We start from the raw sequence: 16,177 nt of genomic DNA on the forward strand, positions 1-16,177 counted from the left end.
AGACGGAGTTTCGCTCTTGTTACCCAGGTTGGAGTGCAATGGCGCGATCTCGGCTCACCGCAACCTCCGCCTCCTGGGCTCAGGCAATTCTCCTGCCTCAGCCTCCTGAGTAGCTGGGATTACAGGCACGCACCACCCCGCCCAGCTAGTTTTTTGTATTTTTAGTAGAGACGGGGTTTCACCATGTTGACCAGGATGGTCTCGATCTCTCGACCTCGTGATCCACCCACCTCGGCCTCCCAAAGTGCTGGGATTACAGGCGTGAGCCACCGCGTCCGGTGGTAGAGAGGGGAGTTTCTAATCAGTAAATTGAATCTGGCCCTTTGGAAGAAGACGTGAGAGGCTGGAGAGCAAAAGGAACTGTACTGCGTCGGGGAAGGGATGAGGGTAGAGCAGGCAGGAGGCCTGCAGCCATCCTGGGTGATGGTTCGGGACTCATCCTTGGAGATCCTGCATTTATCTCTCATGTACCTTGTAGCTGCTGCCGGGACAGCTGGACACCATGAGGCCTCAAGAGATTGTGGAAGAGGAAGAGCTGGAGCGGTTGAAGGCCCTCCTACAAAGGGAGACGCTCATCCGAAGCCTGGGTATTGTAGAGCAGCTCACCCGCCTGCAGCACCCTGGCCCCCATGGCCAGAAAAAACTTCATGAGTGTCGGGTGAGGGTCCCCGTGAAGCCTCCCAGAGGAAAAGGGAACAAGGGCTGTTGTCCTAGCACGTGGTTGTGGCCTCACCAAAGGAGGCTTGTGTGATGGTGTCTGTCAGTGGAGACTGGGAAAGCAGAATGCGCTGGCAGAGCCTTGGGAGAGGGTCTGTTGATTCCTTTTGCGTCTATTCCCAAGCTCCTTTGTTTTAGGTATGACATCCAGAAAAGTGCAGCTCCAAACCCTCTCATTGACAAGAAACTTACTCTCTATATTCCTGTCCCAAAATAACCCCACACTCCTGACTGACAAATTTCAAGGCCACCACCCTCAGTGGCTTCTGTACTCTTTTCTCCCTAGCCAGTGCTCTGGCTCTCATGGGAGATAAGTAAACAGTCTTGGGCCAACAAAACAGCTGCCGCTTTCACTGTTCCCTGGGCTAGTAGCAAACCTGTTGGGTCTTCTGTTTTTGTTGAACACCAAAGGAGTATCTGGTTAAACAGTGGCCATGGCCTAGAAGAGATTTTTTTCAGTTACCTCCTTCTTCCAATGCTCCATCCAAACTCAGATAAACATGTGGTAAGGGACTGCTCTTCTCCTCTAGCCTAGATTTCATTAGGGCAGGCTGGGCAGTCAAGAACAGGTGTGAGAGTCTGGTCCTATTGGTGCTCCTAAGAGGGGCTGCCACAGAGCGGGGCCCTTTTCATTTCCTGCATCCAGTTCTGCCCCATGAATCAATCCCCAGGATCTTAGGGCCACTGCTAAGCATGAATGCTGCAATCCCACATGTTCCCTGGTGCCATCTGCAGCCCAAGAACTTCAACTGGACAGGAGAGCCAGCAGCCATCAACTCCTATTCATTGTCAGTGAAGAAGGCTGGGAGGTGCTATTTTTCCAGTGCCAGAATCAGGCTCACTAGCCGTAAGTATGCAAAACTAGCTTTGGTCACTTGGACCTGTGTAAATGCCACTAGTAAACATAGAGCTTGGAGGCTCCCAAAATACAATATGGCACTTCCACCAGGGTGAGAATGGGGAAATCAGGGTATCCATTTATTTACTCCTTTCTTTTTTGTTTTTTTGAGACAAGGTCTCTATCTGTTGCCCAGGCTGGAGTACAATGGCTTGACCTCACCTCACTGCAACCTCTGCCCACGGGCTCAAGCAATTCTGCCTCAGCCTCCTGAGTAGCTGGGACTACAGGCACACACCACCATGCCTGGCTAACTTTTGTATTTTTTATTTTCACCATGTAGCTCAGGCTGGTCTTGAACTCCTGAGCTCAGGTGATTTGCCCACCTCCACCTCCCAAACTGCTAGGATTACAGGTGTGAGTCACCGCAGCAGGCCTGTTTAATCCTTTCTGTACGGTAGACCCTGGTGATAGAAATGGCAAAAATACAGTCCTGGCACTCAACAAAGGTAACAGGAACATGGACAAGTAGACATACCATTCCAATGGCAATACAGTGTGGTAAAGACAGTGGAGGGATGCATGGGATGCCCTTTTTCTGTGTCATTGGGCCACAGTTGGGAAGGAGGTGAGCAGATCTCTTCCCTGAGTACCAACTGAGGGACATCCATGTTTCCACTGCAGAAGGCCAAGCCAGCAGAAGGCTAGAAGCCATAAACCGAGTCCTGGCAGGATCAGTGCCACCCACTTTAACCCCAAAGCAGAGCTATCTTCTGCAACCGGAAAGGGTGGCATCTGACTCCTGGGCTGAATGCACCTTGCCCTCCGTGGTAAACTCTGAACACAGAGCAGCCAAGGTTCCCCTCTGCCCTGCGTCTGCACCGGTGCTGCAGCGTTCCAGAACACTCTTCGACATCAGTCAGTTCAGGTAAAAGCAGGAGGGAAGCCCAGCACTCTACCTCTCCTGGAGAACCTCCCCAGGTTTCCAAAGCGGAAAAGGGCATTCGATCTGTGCTAAATGAAAGATTGCCACCAGGCCGGGCGCGGTGGCTCAAGCCTGTAATCCCAGCACTTTGGGAGGCCGCGGCGGGTGGATCACGAGGTCAAGAGATCGAGACCATCCTGGTCAACATGGTGAAACCCCGTCTCTACTAAAAATACTAAAAATTAGCTGGGCATGGTGGCGTGTGCCTGTAATCCCAGCTACTCAGGAGGCTGAGGCAGGAGAATTGCCTGAACCCAGGAGGCGGAGGTTGCCGTGAGCCGAGATCGCGCCATTGCACTCCAGCCTGGGTAACAAGAGCGAAACTCCGTCTCAAAAAAAAAAAAAAAAAGAAAGAAAGATTGCCACCAAGTTCCACTTGGAAAAGCCCTGCCCAGGAACCCCATTTGCATTAGGCAAAATACAAAGACACCAAGAATTCCTCAATACCCTAAGATTATTTGGGGATCGGGAAAGCCTAGAAGATGAAGAGGCGCCAAGGACAAGCGTTAGCCTGGGTTTGACGCTAGGTGATGGGTCTGAACCCTAGGTGCGGCCCGGGGGTGAAGGCCATCCAAGAGACAAAGAGCCCCTTTCTCAGAAGAGCCGAGTGCCCAAGTCATGGGGCTGTCGCTGTCAGAAGACCGCTGAGCGGAAGCCCTGCCCACGGCGGTAGCGGAGACAGGCAGGCCTGGGCAGCCGCTGGGGCGGAGAGACGGCGCTTGGAAGCTGAATCCGTTTTTTAATTAAAGTTTATGCCGTTTTCCAGGCGTGTCCTGTGCCTCATTTCGGCCCTCGCGTTTCAGGGAAGCCGTCCCAACGGCTACAGCCAGAAGGGTGGGCCAAAGAGCGGCGCAGGCCCAGATCTTCCCCAAACCACGTGAGGCAGGAAATACTTGCTATCACCCAGCTTCCGGCCCGCCCTTTCCACTTCCGGTTCTACCCCTCTACTTCCGCTGCCGTCTCGTAGCGGACTATTGAAGACTAGTTCGCGTCGACATGGCGGTTATCCTGAGGCTCTTGCTGGGCGGCCGCGTTCGCGCTGCCGTTGCTCGCTGTGGGTTTGCGACCCGGGGAGTGGCGGGCCCAGGCCCTATCGGCCGAGAGCCGGACCCCGATACCGACTGGGAGCCGGAGGAACGGGAGCTGCAGGAGGTGGAGAGGTACCGGCTTCTCCCCGGGCCCTCAGCTTGAAGCAGGGCCTCGCGCCCCGGAGCCCTAGGCTGCGCCCTCTTGGCGCTGGGCGTCCTGGGGCTGCTTGCGCGACCTCCCTGATTCCTTCTTAACCGTTGTCAGGGGCGCAGCGTCAGGTGTTCAGCTCCCCAGGGACCTCTGGTCCCTTCACTAGTGACATATTTCATCACCAGTATAGAAAGTTCCGGATCTCACGGGCAGTTACTGTGTTCTAGGTGTTAGCTTTTGGGTGTACAGAGCAGCTCTAAGCAGGCAACATGGCCCGGTTGCCCTTGAATCCAAGAGAAGAGGGCTGGGCGCTCCTGATTTAGCCTGAGGCTCTTCAGACATCCGTTCTGCGTCCACGCATGGCTTCTGCCCTTGGTTCTTTCCCCCAGCATCCTGAAACGACAGAAAAAAGCAATCCGATTCCAGAAAATTCGAAGGCAAATGGAGGCGCCTGGTGCTCCGCCCAGAACCCTGACGTGGGAGGCTATTGAGCAGATCCGGTAAGACTCAGTGCACCTCCTGTGTTTCTGTTGTGATGAGAAGTGAAGGATAACGGAGCCCAGAACACGGGTTTGGCTTTTTTGATACTGCTTTTATATTTTTGTTTACTTTTTGTCGTTGAAATTTATTATCAGGAAAGTAGAGTAATGTAACGAACTTCCATGAACCTGTTGTCATCTAGATTTAATAGTGTTTTGTTTTGATTTTTAAAGAGACGGGGTTTCGCCATGGTCTCAAACTCCTAACCTCAAGTGATCCTCCCGCCTGGGCCTCCCAGAGTGCTGGGTTGTGTCCAGCCTGGATTTAATAGTTTTTTTTTTTTTTTTGGGTTACGCAACTGGAAAGATTTAATAGTTCTTAACGTCATGCCATGGTTGGTTCATTTTTGCTGACATTTTAAAAAATAGTAAATTGCAGACATCACAACATTTAAGCCCTGAATGGTAGATCATAACCTTCTCAACCTAAGGTCCAGGGATGCTGGTGCTTCCATAGTTAGGTGCATTTTTCTGAATAGAGGATCCATAATTTAGGGAAGCTTAAAAGGGATTTTAAGGTTTTTTTTGTTCTGAGTAGGTAAAGCATTACATGATGGCTTACGGTCTTAACAGTATAACATGGTATAGGCATTGAGAATTATTTGTCCCACCCACTCGCCTGTGGGTATTTTTTCACCCCCACAGATCACTGCAGCCTCTACCTCCTGAATAGGTGGGACTACAGGTGCATGCCACCATGCCTGGTTAATTTTATTTTTTGTAGAGATGGTCTCATCATGTCGACAAGGCTTGTCTCCAATTCCCCAGCTCAAGCAATCATCCCATCTTGGCCTCCTAAAGTGTTGGGATTACAGGCATGAGCCATTGTGCACAGCTGTACTATTTTTAATAGTTTTTCTCTGCAAAAAAAGCCAGGCTCCGTGCCCTGAGTGAGCCACTGTGCCTGGCCCTCAATTCTTTTTTATAGATGGCATTATTATAGTTTTTTGAGGCAGTATAAGATAGTGGTTTTTAATTGAATTTTTATTTAAACATTGTTTTCCTCCTTTCTGTTTAACAGAGATGGGGGTTTCACTATGATGACCAGGCTGGTCTCAAACTTCTGGCCTAAAGTGATCTTCCCATCTCAGCCTCCCGAAGTGCTAGGATTAGAGGTGGGAACCACCACGCCTGGCCAGGATGCATTATTTAACATGTCTTTTGTTATGGGCATTTAGTTAGGCTATTTCCATTTCTGTTGCTCACTAATAGTGCTCCAGTGAATAATTTTGTTTATGTATCATTCTACATACTTGTCAGGAATATTTGTTAAATACGTTCCCAGAAGTAAGGTTGCCAGGTCAAAAGACAAATGTATTTGCATTTTGATAAATATTGCTAAGTAGCCCTACATAGGTTATGTCCTATTTTTCATTTCCATCAGAATGACTCTGTAATTGAAATTTAAAAGGGGATTCTGTAGAGCTGTTCAAGATTTTGTGAGCCTGTAGCACCTTCTGGGTCCTCGGTCAGGTCTATCTTCTTTTTTCTTTTTTATTTGTTTTTGTTTGAGATAGTCTCACTCTGTCTTCCAGGCCAGAGTGCAGTGCTGAAATCTCAGTTCACTGCACCCTCTGCCTCCAGGGTTCAAGAGATTCTTGGGTCTCAGCCTCTCGAGTAGCTGGGATTTCAGGTGTGCACCCCCACAACTGACTAAGTTTTGTGTTTTTAGTAGAGATGGGGTTTCACCATGTTGACCAGGCTGGTCTCAAAACTCCTGACCTCACATGATCCACCTGCCTCAGCCTCTCAAAGTGCTGGGATTACAGGCATGAGCCACCGGTGCCCAGCCTCTCCTGTCTTCAACAACAGCTTTTTCACTCCTTTCACCTTCCTACTTATCTTCCTTTTTTGTGGTCAATAAATGTCTTTCTAAGAGAAAAAAAACAGTCCCTTGCCGGGCACGGTGGCTTAAGCCTGTAATCCCAGCACTTTGGGAAGCCGAGGTGGGTGGATCACGAGGTCAAGAGATCGAGACCATCCTGGTCAACATGGTGAAACCCCGGCTCTACTAAAAATACAAAAAATTAGCTGGGCATGGTGGTGCATGCATGTAATCCCAGCTACTCAGAAGGTTGATGCAGGAGAATTGCCTGAACCCAGGAGGCGGAGGTTGCAGTGAGCCGAGATCGCGCCATTGCACTCCAGCCTGGGTAACAAGAGCGAAACTCAGTCTCAAAAAAAAAAAACACAAATTTTACTTTAAGATCTGGGGTACATGTGCAGAACGTGCAGGTTTGTTACTTAGGTATACATATGCCTTGGTGAACTGCCTTTTTTTTTTTTTTTTTTTTTGAGATGGTGTTTTGCTCTTGTTACCCAGGCTGGAGTGCAATGGTGTGATCTCAGCTCACCGCAACCTCCGCCTCCTGGGTTCAGGCGATTCTCCTGCCTCAGCCTCCTGAGTAGCTGGGGTTACAGGCACGCACCACCATGGCCAGCTAATTTTTGTATTTTTAGTAGAGACGGGGTTTCAGCATGTTGACCAGGGTGGTCTCGATCTCTTGACCTTGTGATCCACCCACCTCGGCCTCCCAAAGTGCTGGGATTACAGGCTTGAGCCACCGCACCCGGCCGGTGAACTGCTTTTTTAACATTCTCTTCTCCCTTGACTCCTTCTGTTTTTTTATTTTTATTTTTTCTGTTTCTAGGGCTGCTTTTCTCAGTTTCCTTCCTGGGCTTCTCTTCTACCTCCTGTATCTTAACTACTGTTATTTATTAGAGTTGTGTCCTTGGCATTTTAGCTCACTCTGCATATTTCCCTGCCTGATGCTAGCTACTCATTTACCCCTGCTGTTGGCTTATGACTTCCAAACGTGTCATCTCCAGTTCATTTTTCTTTCTGAACTCTAAAGGCATATATTCAACTGTACCAGATATCTCTGTTTTGGAAATCACAGTTTCCTCAAACTCAACGTGTGCAAAATAGAATTCATCATTGTTCCCTGAAAACTTCATTCTGTTCCTTTTTTTTTTTTTTTAAATAACCTACTAATTACCCATGTTAAAATCCTGAATGTTGGCCTTGATGCTTCCTCCACCAGTATTTGTCCCTTAGTACCAAGGTGTACTATTTGACTTTCCTAAAATATTTCTCAGCTTACTTTCCTCCTGTGTTCCATTGCCACTGTCTCTCTTGAGGTTGCCTGGATGACTGTAACAGCCTCTTGACTAATCTTTCTGCCTATACTTTTATCAGTGAAAACCTACCACTAGGTTGAATTCCTTTTTTTCTTTTTTCTTTTTTTTTAATAGAGATGGGATCGCACTACGTTTCCCAGGCTGGTCTCTTAACTCCTTGGCTCAAGCAGTCCTACCCCAGCCTCTCCAAGTGTTGGGAGTGAACCACTGTGCTGGGCCGAAGGTTGAACTTCAAAATGAAAATTCATCCATGGCATTCCACTGCTTAAAATTTTTCCTTGGCTTGCTGTTGCCTTGGGATAAACTCTAGACCCCTAAGTGTGATCTGCCTCTTAGCCTTGCTGTCAGTTAAGCTATTCCCAGCAAAGGTGATGTGCTGTTTTGCGTTTCAGAAGCCGTTCTGTCGTCAGTACCTTTGTATCTCTCCTTCTCTCCTCCCTTCTGCCAGCTTATTACTCCTTTCATCCTTACAGACCAGCTCTTAACTTGGACATCATGAAACAGTTCTTGGGTCTGGCTGTAAGTGTTCTTATTCCCCATATCTGGGTCTCCCTCCGGAGTGCTGTCTTTGTACCCTGTGCTATAACCTTTACCATAATATCACTCATTGTGTCTGTCCCCACTCCTGAACTGTGTAAAGGACAGGTCAGTCCTCCTGTATCCCCAGCATCTGATGTGGGTATTAGATGTCAGTGAGAGGAGCTGAGTTGATGTAAAATGAAGTGACCAACAGTGGTCAGGTGTTGCTCTTGACACACAGGAACAGAACACAGCCATTTAGCTAGCACAAGATAGGGACTACACTTGTGGCTTTTCAAGACCTTTTTTTGCTTTTTTTGAGACAGAGTCTTACTCTGTTGCCTAGGCTGGAATGTGGTGGCGCAATCTTAGCTCACTGCAGCCTCCACCTCCCAGGTTCAAGTGATTATTTTGCCTCAGCCTCCAAATAGCTGGGATTACAGTTGTGAGCCACCACGCCCAGCTAACTTTTAGTAAAGATGGGCTTTCACCTTGTTGGCCAGGCTGGTCTCGAACTCCTGGCCTCAAGCGATCTGCCTATCTCGGCCTCCAAAGTGCTGGGATTGCAGGCATGAGCTACCACGCCGGGCCTCAAGTCCTCTTCTTTATTATAGATATTGTGAGTTAGATGTTCTGTTAGGAGACTTCCTTACAACTTGCAAATCTGCTCCTTCTTTCCTTAGGTATTTACATAAGGAATTTGCAGAGTCCTGGTCAGTTCCCAAGTTGGCTGAAGGCTTTGATGTCAGCACTGATGTGATCCGAAGAGTTTTAAAAAGCCGGTTTGTACCGACATTGAAGCAGAAGCTGAAGCAGGATCAAAAAGTCCTTAAGAAAGCTGGTCTTACCCACTCACTCCAGCAGCTCCAGGACTTTGGAAATACCTCGAAGCCGCTCCCTGCAGGCCACTCTGCATCAGGCTCTTTGCTTACACCAGAGTATGAAGCCTCATCCAGAGACCCAGATCACAGCACAGCTTTGGAAGTGTTAGAGTCAAACACTCATAGGACAGATAAACCAAGGAGATGGAAGGGCAGGAATAAAGGAATCCAGGACCTGGAGGAGAGCTTTGTGCCTGTTGCTGCACCCCTAGGTCATCAGAGAGAGCTGCAGAAGTACTCCAGTGATTCTAAGAGCACCGGAAGAGCTGGCTATGGTGTGTTGCCAAGTGATCAGAAGCTGGCGGAGTTGAAGGCAGAGGAGCCAGGTAACTTCAGCAGCAAAGTAGTGCAGAGAGGGCGAGACTTTTTCGACAGCAACGGGAACTTCCTGTACAGAGTTTGAGGCGAGGCTTGGCTTCTGGAGATGCCTTGTGAAGCATAGCAAGGCAAGTATTAAAGTATATGGAACAGACTGGATTTCTATGTCTGGATAAGCCAGCTTGGAATAGGAAGAAGTGATGCGCCTGGACTGTGGGTAGAAAGAGCTGCGTGGGAGGGAAGCTTCCTGTAGTAGTTCTTCAGTTAGACTGCTGTAGATCTTCATTACTCAGTCTTCTTGCTTGGGCTCTCTATGTTGAAAACCAGCCCGTGTGCATGTGTTGTTAACATTTTCTGTGATACTTGCAATATATGTTTGAGAGGAAGTAAAAAAGTTTTACCTTCTAACCTCATTTTCTTCTTGGTCAGTGAACACTAACGGTTTTGGGACAACTTAGTCACTTGGTTTTCCTTATGAGCAAAATAAAGTAAAATGTAGCAGTCTGCTTTCTTGGTGCTATCTGGGGTGGGATAGTTTACCTGTGAACCTTGGAGAGTGAGGGAAGGACAAAGGCAGAAAGGAAGGATCCCTGGTCTGTAAACTGGGAGAGAGATGGAACCAGAGGAATTTCCCAGCAAAGGGCTTGGTCCAGAGCATCCCGCTTAGTGATGGATTCCAATACCCGAAACCTGGATACCTTTCTCTTAGTTGCTGGGGTTCTGGCAGAGATTGGAAAATCAGGGGTTGGCAGAAAATACAAAACAGGCAAAGGCTTTAGGGCCCGCATCATAATCTCCAACCACATTTTAAAGTTTTTATTAAGAGCTGGCCATGGTGGAATGTGCCTACAGTCCCAGTTACTTGGGAGGCTGGGGTGGGAAGATCGCTTGAGCCTGGGAGGTTGAGGCTGCAGTGAGCACCACTGCACTCTAGCCTGGGTGGCAGAGTGAGATCCCCATCTCTAAATAAAATCAGTCAGTCTTAAATTATGTCTCATTTTACCGTTACTTAACCAAATTTCTACAATGGTGCCATGAGGTAGGCAATCACAGATTAATAAGAGACCCTTTTACAAATAAGGAAATAGACTCTAAGATGGCTGGTAATAAGTGGCAGTGCTTGGACTTAACTTGGGTCTCATCAGTAATCCAGGGCTTCTGGAATTCCAGGAATAGGGCACCGTCTGCCATAATTTCTGTTAATTTACTGATTGTTTTAGAAATACGTCTATTGTAACCAGAAATTCTGTAAAAACTTAGTCAATTGGTTTTCCTTACAAGCAAAACAAACTAAAATGTAGCAGTCTTTCTTGGTGTTTTCTGGTGGGATGGTTAACCTGTGAACCTTGGAGAACCGTGTCCTGCTTTCACAGTTAATGGCTACTTAAAATTTAAATACATGTAGGACATTAATGAAAACACCTACATTCCAGGCCAGGCGTGGTGGCTCACGCCTGTAATCCAAGCACTTTGGAGGCCAAGGCAGGCAGATCACCTGAGGTCGAGAGTTCAAGACCAGCCTGACCAACATGGTAAAACCCCATCTTAAAAAAAAAAAAAATTAATTAAAAAAAACCCCTACATTCTAAGTCGGTCATTGCCAGTCTGTGGAATCTTACTGCTATTTCAAGTGTCCATTTACAGCCATTAAAATACTGATTACTGTTGCTTTTAATTATTGATAACTTGAGCATCTGTTCTCAGTATGAATGACAAAGCCCTATCACATGCCAAGCAAAATTCTACAATCCAGATGTAGTAATATAACAGTGTTCTCTGTCACTATCATGTAGTTCATAGTAAAAGCTTACAAAATTTTAATGGTTTGTTTGATTATTAAAATTTGCATTTCTAGCTCTTGCAAATCACCTAACCATATGCCATACCCTTTTCCCAATGGGCTATAGAAACCTAAAAGCTGTTCTTATAACTTTGTTTCTTTTTGAGATGGAGTCTCTCTCTCTCTCATCCAGGCTGGAGTACAATGGCGCAGTCTTGGCTCACTGCAACCTCTGCCTCCTGAGTTCAAGCAATTCTGCCTCCGTCTCCTGAGTAGCTGGGAGTACAGGCACACACTGCAACACCCAGCTAATTTTTTCTTTTTAGTAGAGTTAGGGTTTCACTATGTTGGCCAGGCTGGTCTCGAACTCCTGTGCTCAGGTGATCCGCCCACCTCGGCTTCCCAAAATGCTGAAATTACAGGCATAAGCCACCACACTGGAGTCATTGTAACTTTTTGATACATGTATTAATATTTGCCCTTTTCCAGCTACGCTAATACTCAGATGTTAAGTGGCCGAGGTCAGAGTCCAACCCAAGTCTTGGTGTGGAAAAGGAAGGTATTTTTGTCTGTCACTTAAACACCTTCAGTTAGTCAAGGTGACTCAGGCAACAATCATATAGGTCTGGAGCTCTAAGACACCAACATACCAGAGACCACTCAGACTTGGGTCCTCTCAAAATACATGTCTCAAAGGAGAGTAACAGCCAGGCATGGTGGCTCACCGAGGCAGATGGATCACCTCAGGTCAGGAGTTTGAGACCAGCCTGGCCAACATGACAAATCCCCACCTCTACTAAAAATACAAAAATAATCGGTGTGGTGGCAGGTGACTGTAATCCCAGCTACTGAGAAGGCTGAGGCAGGAGAATGGTTTGAACCCGGGAGGCAGAGGTTGTAGTGAGCCGAGATAGCACCACTGCACTCCACCTGAGTAACAGTGAGACTGTCTTAAACACCTCCAGTGCTCTTTCTTGAATACCATGGCCATCCCTCTTTCAGCTTTACTTCACTTGTCATACAAAGTAATATATGCTTATTAAAAAGACAAAAGGAAATCAAAAGTCATCCCTAATCCCACCACTGAAGAGTTGTTAACTATCCTACCAACATTTTTCTAAGCATATATACAACATTTATTTTGAGACAGAGTTTTTCTGTTGCCAGGTTGGAGTGCAGTGGCTCCATCTTGGCTCACTGCAACCTCCACCTCCCGGGTTCAAGCGATTCTCCTGGAGTATCTGGGACTATAGGCACACACCACCAAACCGGGCTAATTTTTTTGTATTTTTAGTAGAGAAAGGGGTTTGACCATATTGGCCAGGATGGTCTTGATATCTTTTTTTTTTTTTTTTTTGAGATGGAGTTTCGCTCTTGTTACCCAGGCTGGAGTGCAATGGCGCGATCTTGGCTCACCGCAACCTCCGCCTCCTGGGCTCAGGCAATTCTCCTGCCTCAGCCTCCTGAGTAGCTGGGATTACAGGCATGCGCCACCACGCCCAGCTAGTTTTTTGTATTTTTAGTAGATACGGGGTTTCACCATGTTGACCAGGATGGTCTCGATCTCTCGACCTCATAATCCACCCGCCTCGGCCTCCCAAAGTGCTGGGATTACAGGCTTGAGCCACCGCGCCCGGCGGTCTTGATATCTTAACCTTGTGATCCACATGCCTCAGCCTCCCAAAGTGCTGGGATTACAAGCGTGAGCCACCATGCCTGGCCGCATATATACAACTTTGAAACAAGTGCAAAAGAATAATATTGGGCCAGGCGCGGTGGCTCACGCCTGTGAACCCAGCACATTGGGAGGCCAAGGCAGGTGGATCACCTGAGGTCAGGAGTTGGAGACCAGCCTGGCGAACATGGTGAAATCTTGTCTCTACTGAAAATATAAGAATTAGTGACTCTCCACCGCCACCTGGGGGGCCCACGCGCTCCTCTGCCCAGCTCTGCCGATCGATCGACAACCTGCTGCAGCCTGGCCTGGAAGCGAGTGCTGCTGCTGGGTCCTGCCCGATTCCTCCTCAGCGCCATCACCTTTGACATCTTCGCTCTGGCGGCTTCACCTGGCTGCAGTCAGCCGAGCGACCATGTACAGCTGTCCTCGCTGTGGTGGACGTGCTTCCACCAGGGCGGCCGCTAGACCCTCATGGACATGGGGTAGAGCAGCAGCTGCCATGCTCTTCTGTGGTTTCGTCATCCTGGGGAACTGTTTCATCCTCTCCTTCCCCACCCTCTGTGGACCCCAGATGCTTGTCTTCCTAAGAGTGATTGGAGGTCTCCTTGTATTGGCTGCTGTGTTCTAGATCATCTCCCTGGTAATTTACCCAGACCTTCAACCTTCATGCCAACCGGTCACTTCTATTTATAACTGGGCTTAAGGCTTTGGGTGGGCAGCCATGATGATCCCGACCTGCTGTGCCTTCTTTTGCCACTGCCTCCCCAACTAGGAAGATGACCTCCTGGGCAGTGCCAAGCCCAGGTACTCCACACATCCGCCTCACTTGGGAATGAGTGTGGGAGAAAATCGTCACTGCCGAGATGGACTCCAGAAGAAGAAACTTGACCACTTGGAACCATTTTTTTTTGGCAGTGTTCATATTCTTAAAGTAGTTTAAAATGCTAAGATGATTTGGTAGAAAATATTTTTAAAGTAGTGTATAGTTTCATGTTCATCTTTTACTATGTTTTGTGAAGTTGTGTCTTTTGACTATACTATGTCAATATTATATCTATCTAAAACACACTACATCTATAAGACAATGGGAACATGAAACTTAACACTTTATAAGGTAGAAATGAGGAGGTTAATAATCTGATCAAGTTCTTGTTACTTCCAAATAGAACGGACTGGGTCTGTTACAGGTGTGAGCTACCACGCCCGGCCCAATGTTACCAAATATATCTAAGGAGAAGAAGATAATGGCAAAAATTGTCAATGCCCGCTGGGCACGGTGGCTCTCACCTGTAATCCTAGCCCTTTGGGAGGCTGAGGCGGGCGGATCACGAGGTCAGGAGTTCGAGACCAGCCTAGCCAACATGGTGAAACCCCGTCTCAACTAAAAATACAAAAAATTACCTGGGTGTGGTGATGTGTGCCTTTTTTAAATTAAAAAAAAAAAAAAAAAAAAAAAGCCAGGCGCGGTGGCTCAAGCCTGTAATCCCAGCACTTTGGGAGGCCGAGGCGGGTGGATCACGAGGTTGAGAGATCGATACCATCCTGGTCAACATGGTGAAACCCCGTCTCTACTAAAAGTGCAAAAAATTAGCTGGTCGTGGTGGCACGTGCCTGTAATCCCAGCTACTCAGGAGGCTGAGGCAGGAGAATTGCCTGACCCCAGGAGGCGGAGGTTGCGGTGAGCCGAGATCGCGCCATTGCACTCCAGCCTGGATAACAAGGGCGAAACTCCGTCTCAAAAAAAAAAAAAAAAAAAGTATTGTTTTGTGGTCCAAACCCGTTTCCATAGTTAGTAAGGCTTCCTCGAGTGTGAAATAGATGAAAATTTCTCCTTTTAAAATTCTTTTTTTTTTTTTTTTTTTTTGAGACAGAGTTTCGCTCTTGTTACCCAGGCTGGAGTGCAATGGCGCGATCTCGGCTCACTGCAACCTCCACCTCCTGGGTTCAGGCAATTCTCCTGCCTCAGCCTCCTGAGTAGCTCGGATTACAGGCATGTGCCACCATGCCCAGCTAATTTTTTGTATTTTTAGTAGAGACGGGGTTTCACCATGTTGACCAGGATGGTCTCGATCTCTCGACCTCGTGATCCACCCGCCTCGGCCTCCCAAAGTGCTGGGATTACAGGCTTGAGCCACCGCGCCCGGCTTTAAAGTTCTTTATCGGGTTAGGGGGTGGGAAAATTATATATTAATGCTATATTAATAAATGCTATAATAACACATCTGTAGTGTTTTGTGTTTATATGTTCAGAACATATAAACATATAAAATAGACTGGATTTGGAGTGGGGGAGAAAAGAAACCCAAAAATAATTAAATAAATAAAATAATAGGCCGGGCGCGGTGGCTCAAGCCTGTAATCCCAGCACTTTGGGAGGCTGAGGCGGGTGGATCACGAGGTCAAGAGATCGAGACCATCCTGGTCAACATGGTGAAACCCCTTCTCTACTAAAGATACAAAAAAACTAGCTGGGCATGGTGGCGCGTGCCTGTAATCCCAGCTACTCAGGAGGCTGAGGCAGGAGAATTGCTTGAACCCAGGAGGCGGATGTTGCGGTGAGCCGAGATCACGCCATTGCACTCCAGCCTGGGTAACAAGAGCGAAACTCCGTCTCAAAAAAATAAAAAATAAAAATAAAATAAAATAAAATAATAAAGTAGACTTGAATTAAAGATGAACTGGTACATTAGCTCTATCAGTCGAATTTATCATGACTGACAGATCTGGTACATTGGGTAGTAAAGGATTAGGAGTGCCATTCTTGGCCGGGCGCGGTGGCTCAAGCCTGTAATCCCAGCACTTTGGGAGGCCGAGGCGGGTGGATCACAAGGTCGAGAGATCGAGACCATCCTGGTCAACATGGTGAAACCCCGTCTCTACTAAAAATACAAAAAATCAGCTGGGCATGGTGGCACGTGCCTGTAATCCCAGCTACTCAGGAGGCTGAGGCAGGAGAATTGCCTGAACCCAGGAGACGGAGGTTGCGGTGAGCCGAGATCGCGCCATTGCACTCCAGCCTGGGTACCAAGAGCGAAACTCCGTCTCAAAAAAAAAAAAAAAAAAAAAAAGGAGTGCCATTCTTGCCACAAAAGTGCCACTAAAATAGCCTAAGGAGAATAAATGGCTTTTTTTTTTTTTTTTTTTTTTTTTTTTGAGACAGTTTCGCTCTTGGTACCCAGGCTGGAGTGCAATGGTGCGATCTTGGCTCACTGCAACCTCCGCCTCCTGGGTTCAGGCAATTCTCCTGCCTCAGCCTCCTGAGGAGCTGGGATTACAGGCACGCGCTGCCATGCCCAGCTAATTTTTTGTATTTTTAGTAGAGACGGGGTTTCACCATGTTGACCAGGATGGTCTCGATCTCTTGACCTCGTGATCCACCCGCCTCGGCCTCCCAAAGTGCTGGGATTACAGGCTTGAGCCACCGTGCCCAGCTGAGAAACACTTTTGATTCAAGCATTTACTTTTATGAGCACACTGCACCATGGTCTCCTCTCTCATTTTTGAGAGGGCGATAGACCAAGAACCAGGAGAAACGTCCTCTCAGGGGAACTGAAGGCACCCCTGAACCCCGATATAACATTAGCATGGCGCCTTATGAAGCA

The 16,177-nt window shown here is 47.7% G+C and overlaps 2 protein-coding genes and 1 pseudogene across 9 annotated transcripts in view; all 3 read left to right on the top strand.

Annotated features, from left to right (window-relative positions):
• TTLL13 (tubulin tyrosine ligase like 13) overlaps positions 1–3,302 on the top strand; it is a 30,950-nt gene extending 27,648 nt beyond the window's left edge. For 4 of the 8 annotated variants that reach the window (XM_074400018.1, XM_074400019.1, XM_010349632.3 and 1 more), the window contains 4 exons: positions 479–658; positions 1,453–1,564; positions 2,240–2,483; positions 3,088–3,302. In XM_074400018.1, coding sequence (XP_074256119.1) covers positions 479–658; positions 1,453–1,564; positions 2,240–2,483; positions 3,088–3,283 — 732 coding nt within the window. In that variant the 3' untranslated portion in view covers positions 3,284–3,302. Of the gene's footprint in view, positions 1–478; positions 739–1,452; positions 1,565–2,239 lie in introns of those variants that run through there. The other 4 variants (XM_074400021.1, XM_074400020.1, XM_074400024.1 and 1 more) reach the window with 4 other exon arrangements.
• Positions 3,303–3,477: 175 nt separating this feature from the next.
• On the top strand, positions 3,478–9,623 carry NGRN (neugrin, neurite outgrowth associated). The gene is made up of 3 exons (XM_003921611.4): positions 3,478–3,700; positions 4,109–4,219; positions 8,602–9,623. The coding sequence occupies exons 1-3, from the start codon at positions 3,537–3,539 to the stop codon at positions 9,200–9,202; spliced, it is 876 nt and encodes a 291-aa protein (XP_003921660.2). The 5' UTR covers positions 3,478–3,536; the 3' UTR covers positions 9,203–9,623.
• Positions 9,624–12,791: 3,168 nt separating this feature from the next.
• On the top strand, positions 12,792–14,310 carry LOC120368071 (p53 apoptosis effector related to PMP-22 pseudogene; annotated as a pseudogene).
• Positions 14,311–16,177: the final 1,867 nt, after the last annotated feature.

This window comes from Saimiri boliviensis, chromosome 5 (assembly GCF_048565385.1).
Source record: "Saimiri boliviensis isolate mSaiBol1 chromosome 5, mSaiBol1.pri, whole genome shotgun sequence".
In the NCBI taxonomy this organism is placed as follows: Eukaryota; Metazoa; Chordata; class Mammalia; order Primates; family Cebidae; genus Saimiri; species Saimiri boliviensis.

Coding starts and splice junctions, on each gene's coding strand:
- NGRN (XM_003921611.4), top strand. CDS start 3,537: ATGGCGGTTATCCTGAGGCTCTTGCTGGGCGGCCGCGTTCGCGCTGCC. Junction 3,701..4,108: donor GAGCTGCAGGAGGTGGAGAG/GTACCGGCTTCT, acceptor TCTTTCCCCCAG/CATCCTGAAACGACAGAAAA. Junction 4,220..8,601: donor GAGGCTATTGAGCAGATCCG/GTAAGACTCAGT, acceptor TTCTTTCCTTAG/GTATTTACATAAGGAATTTG.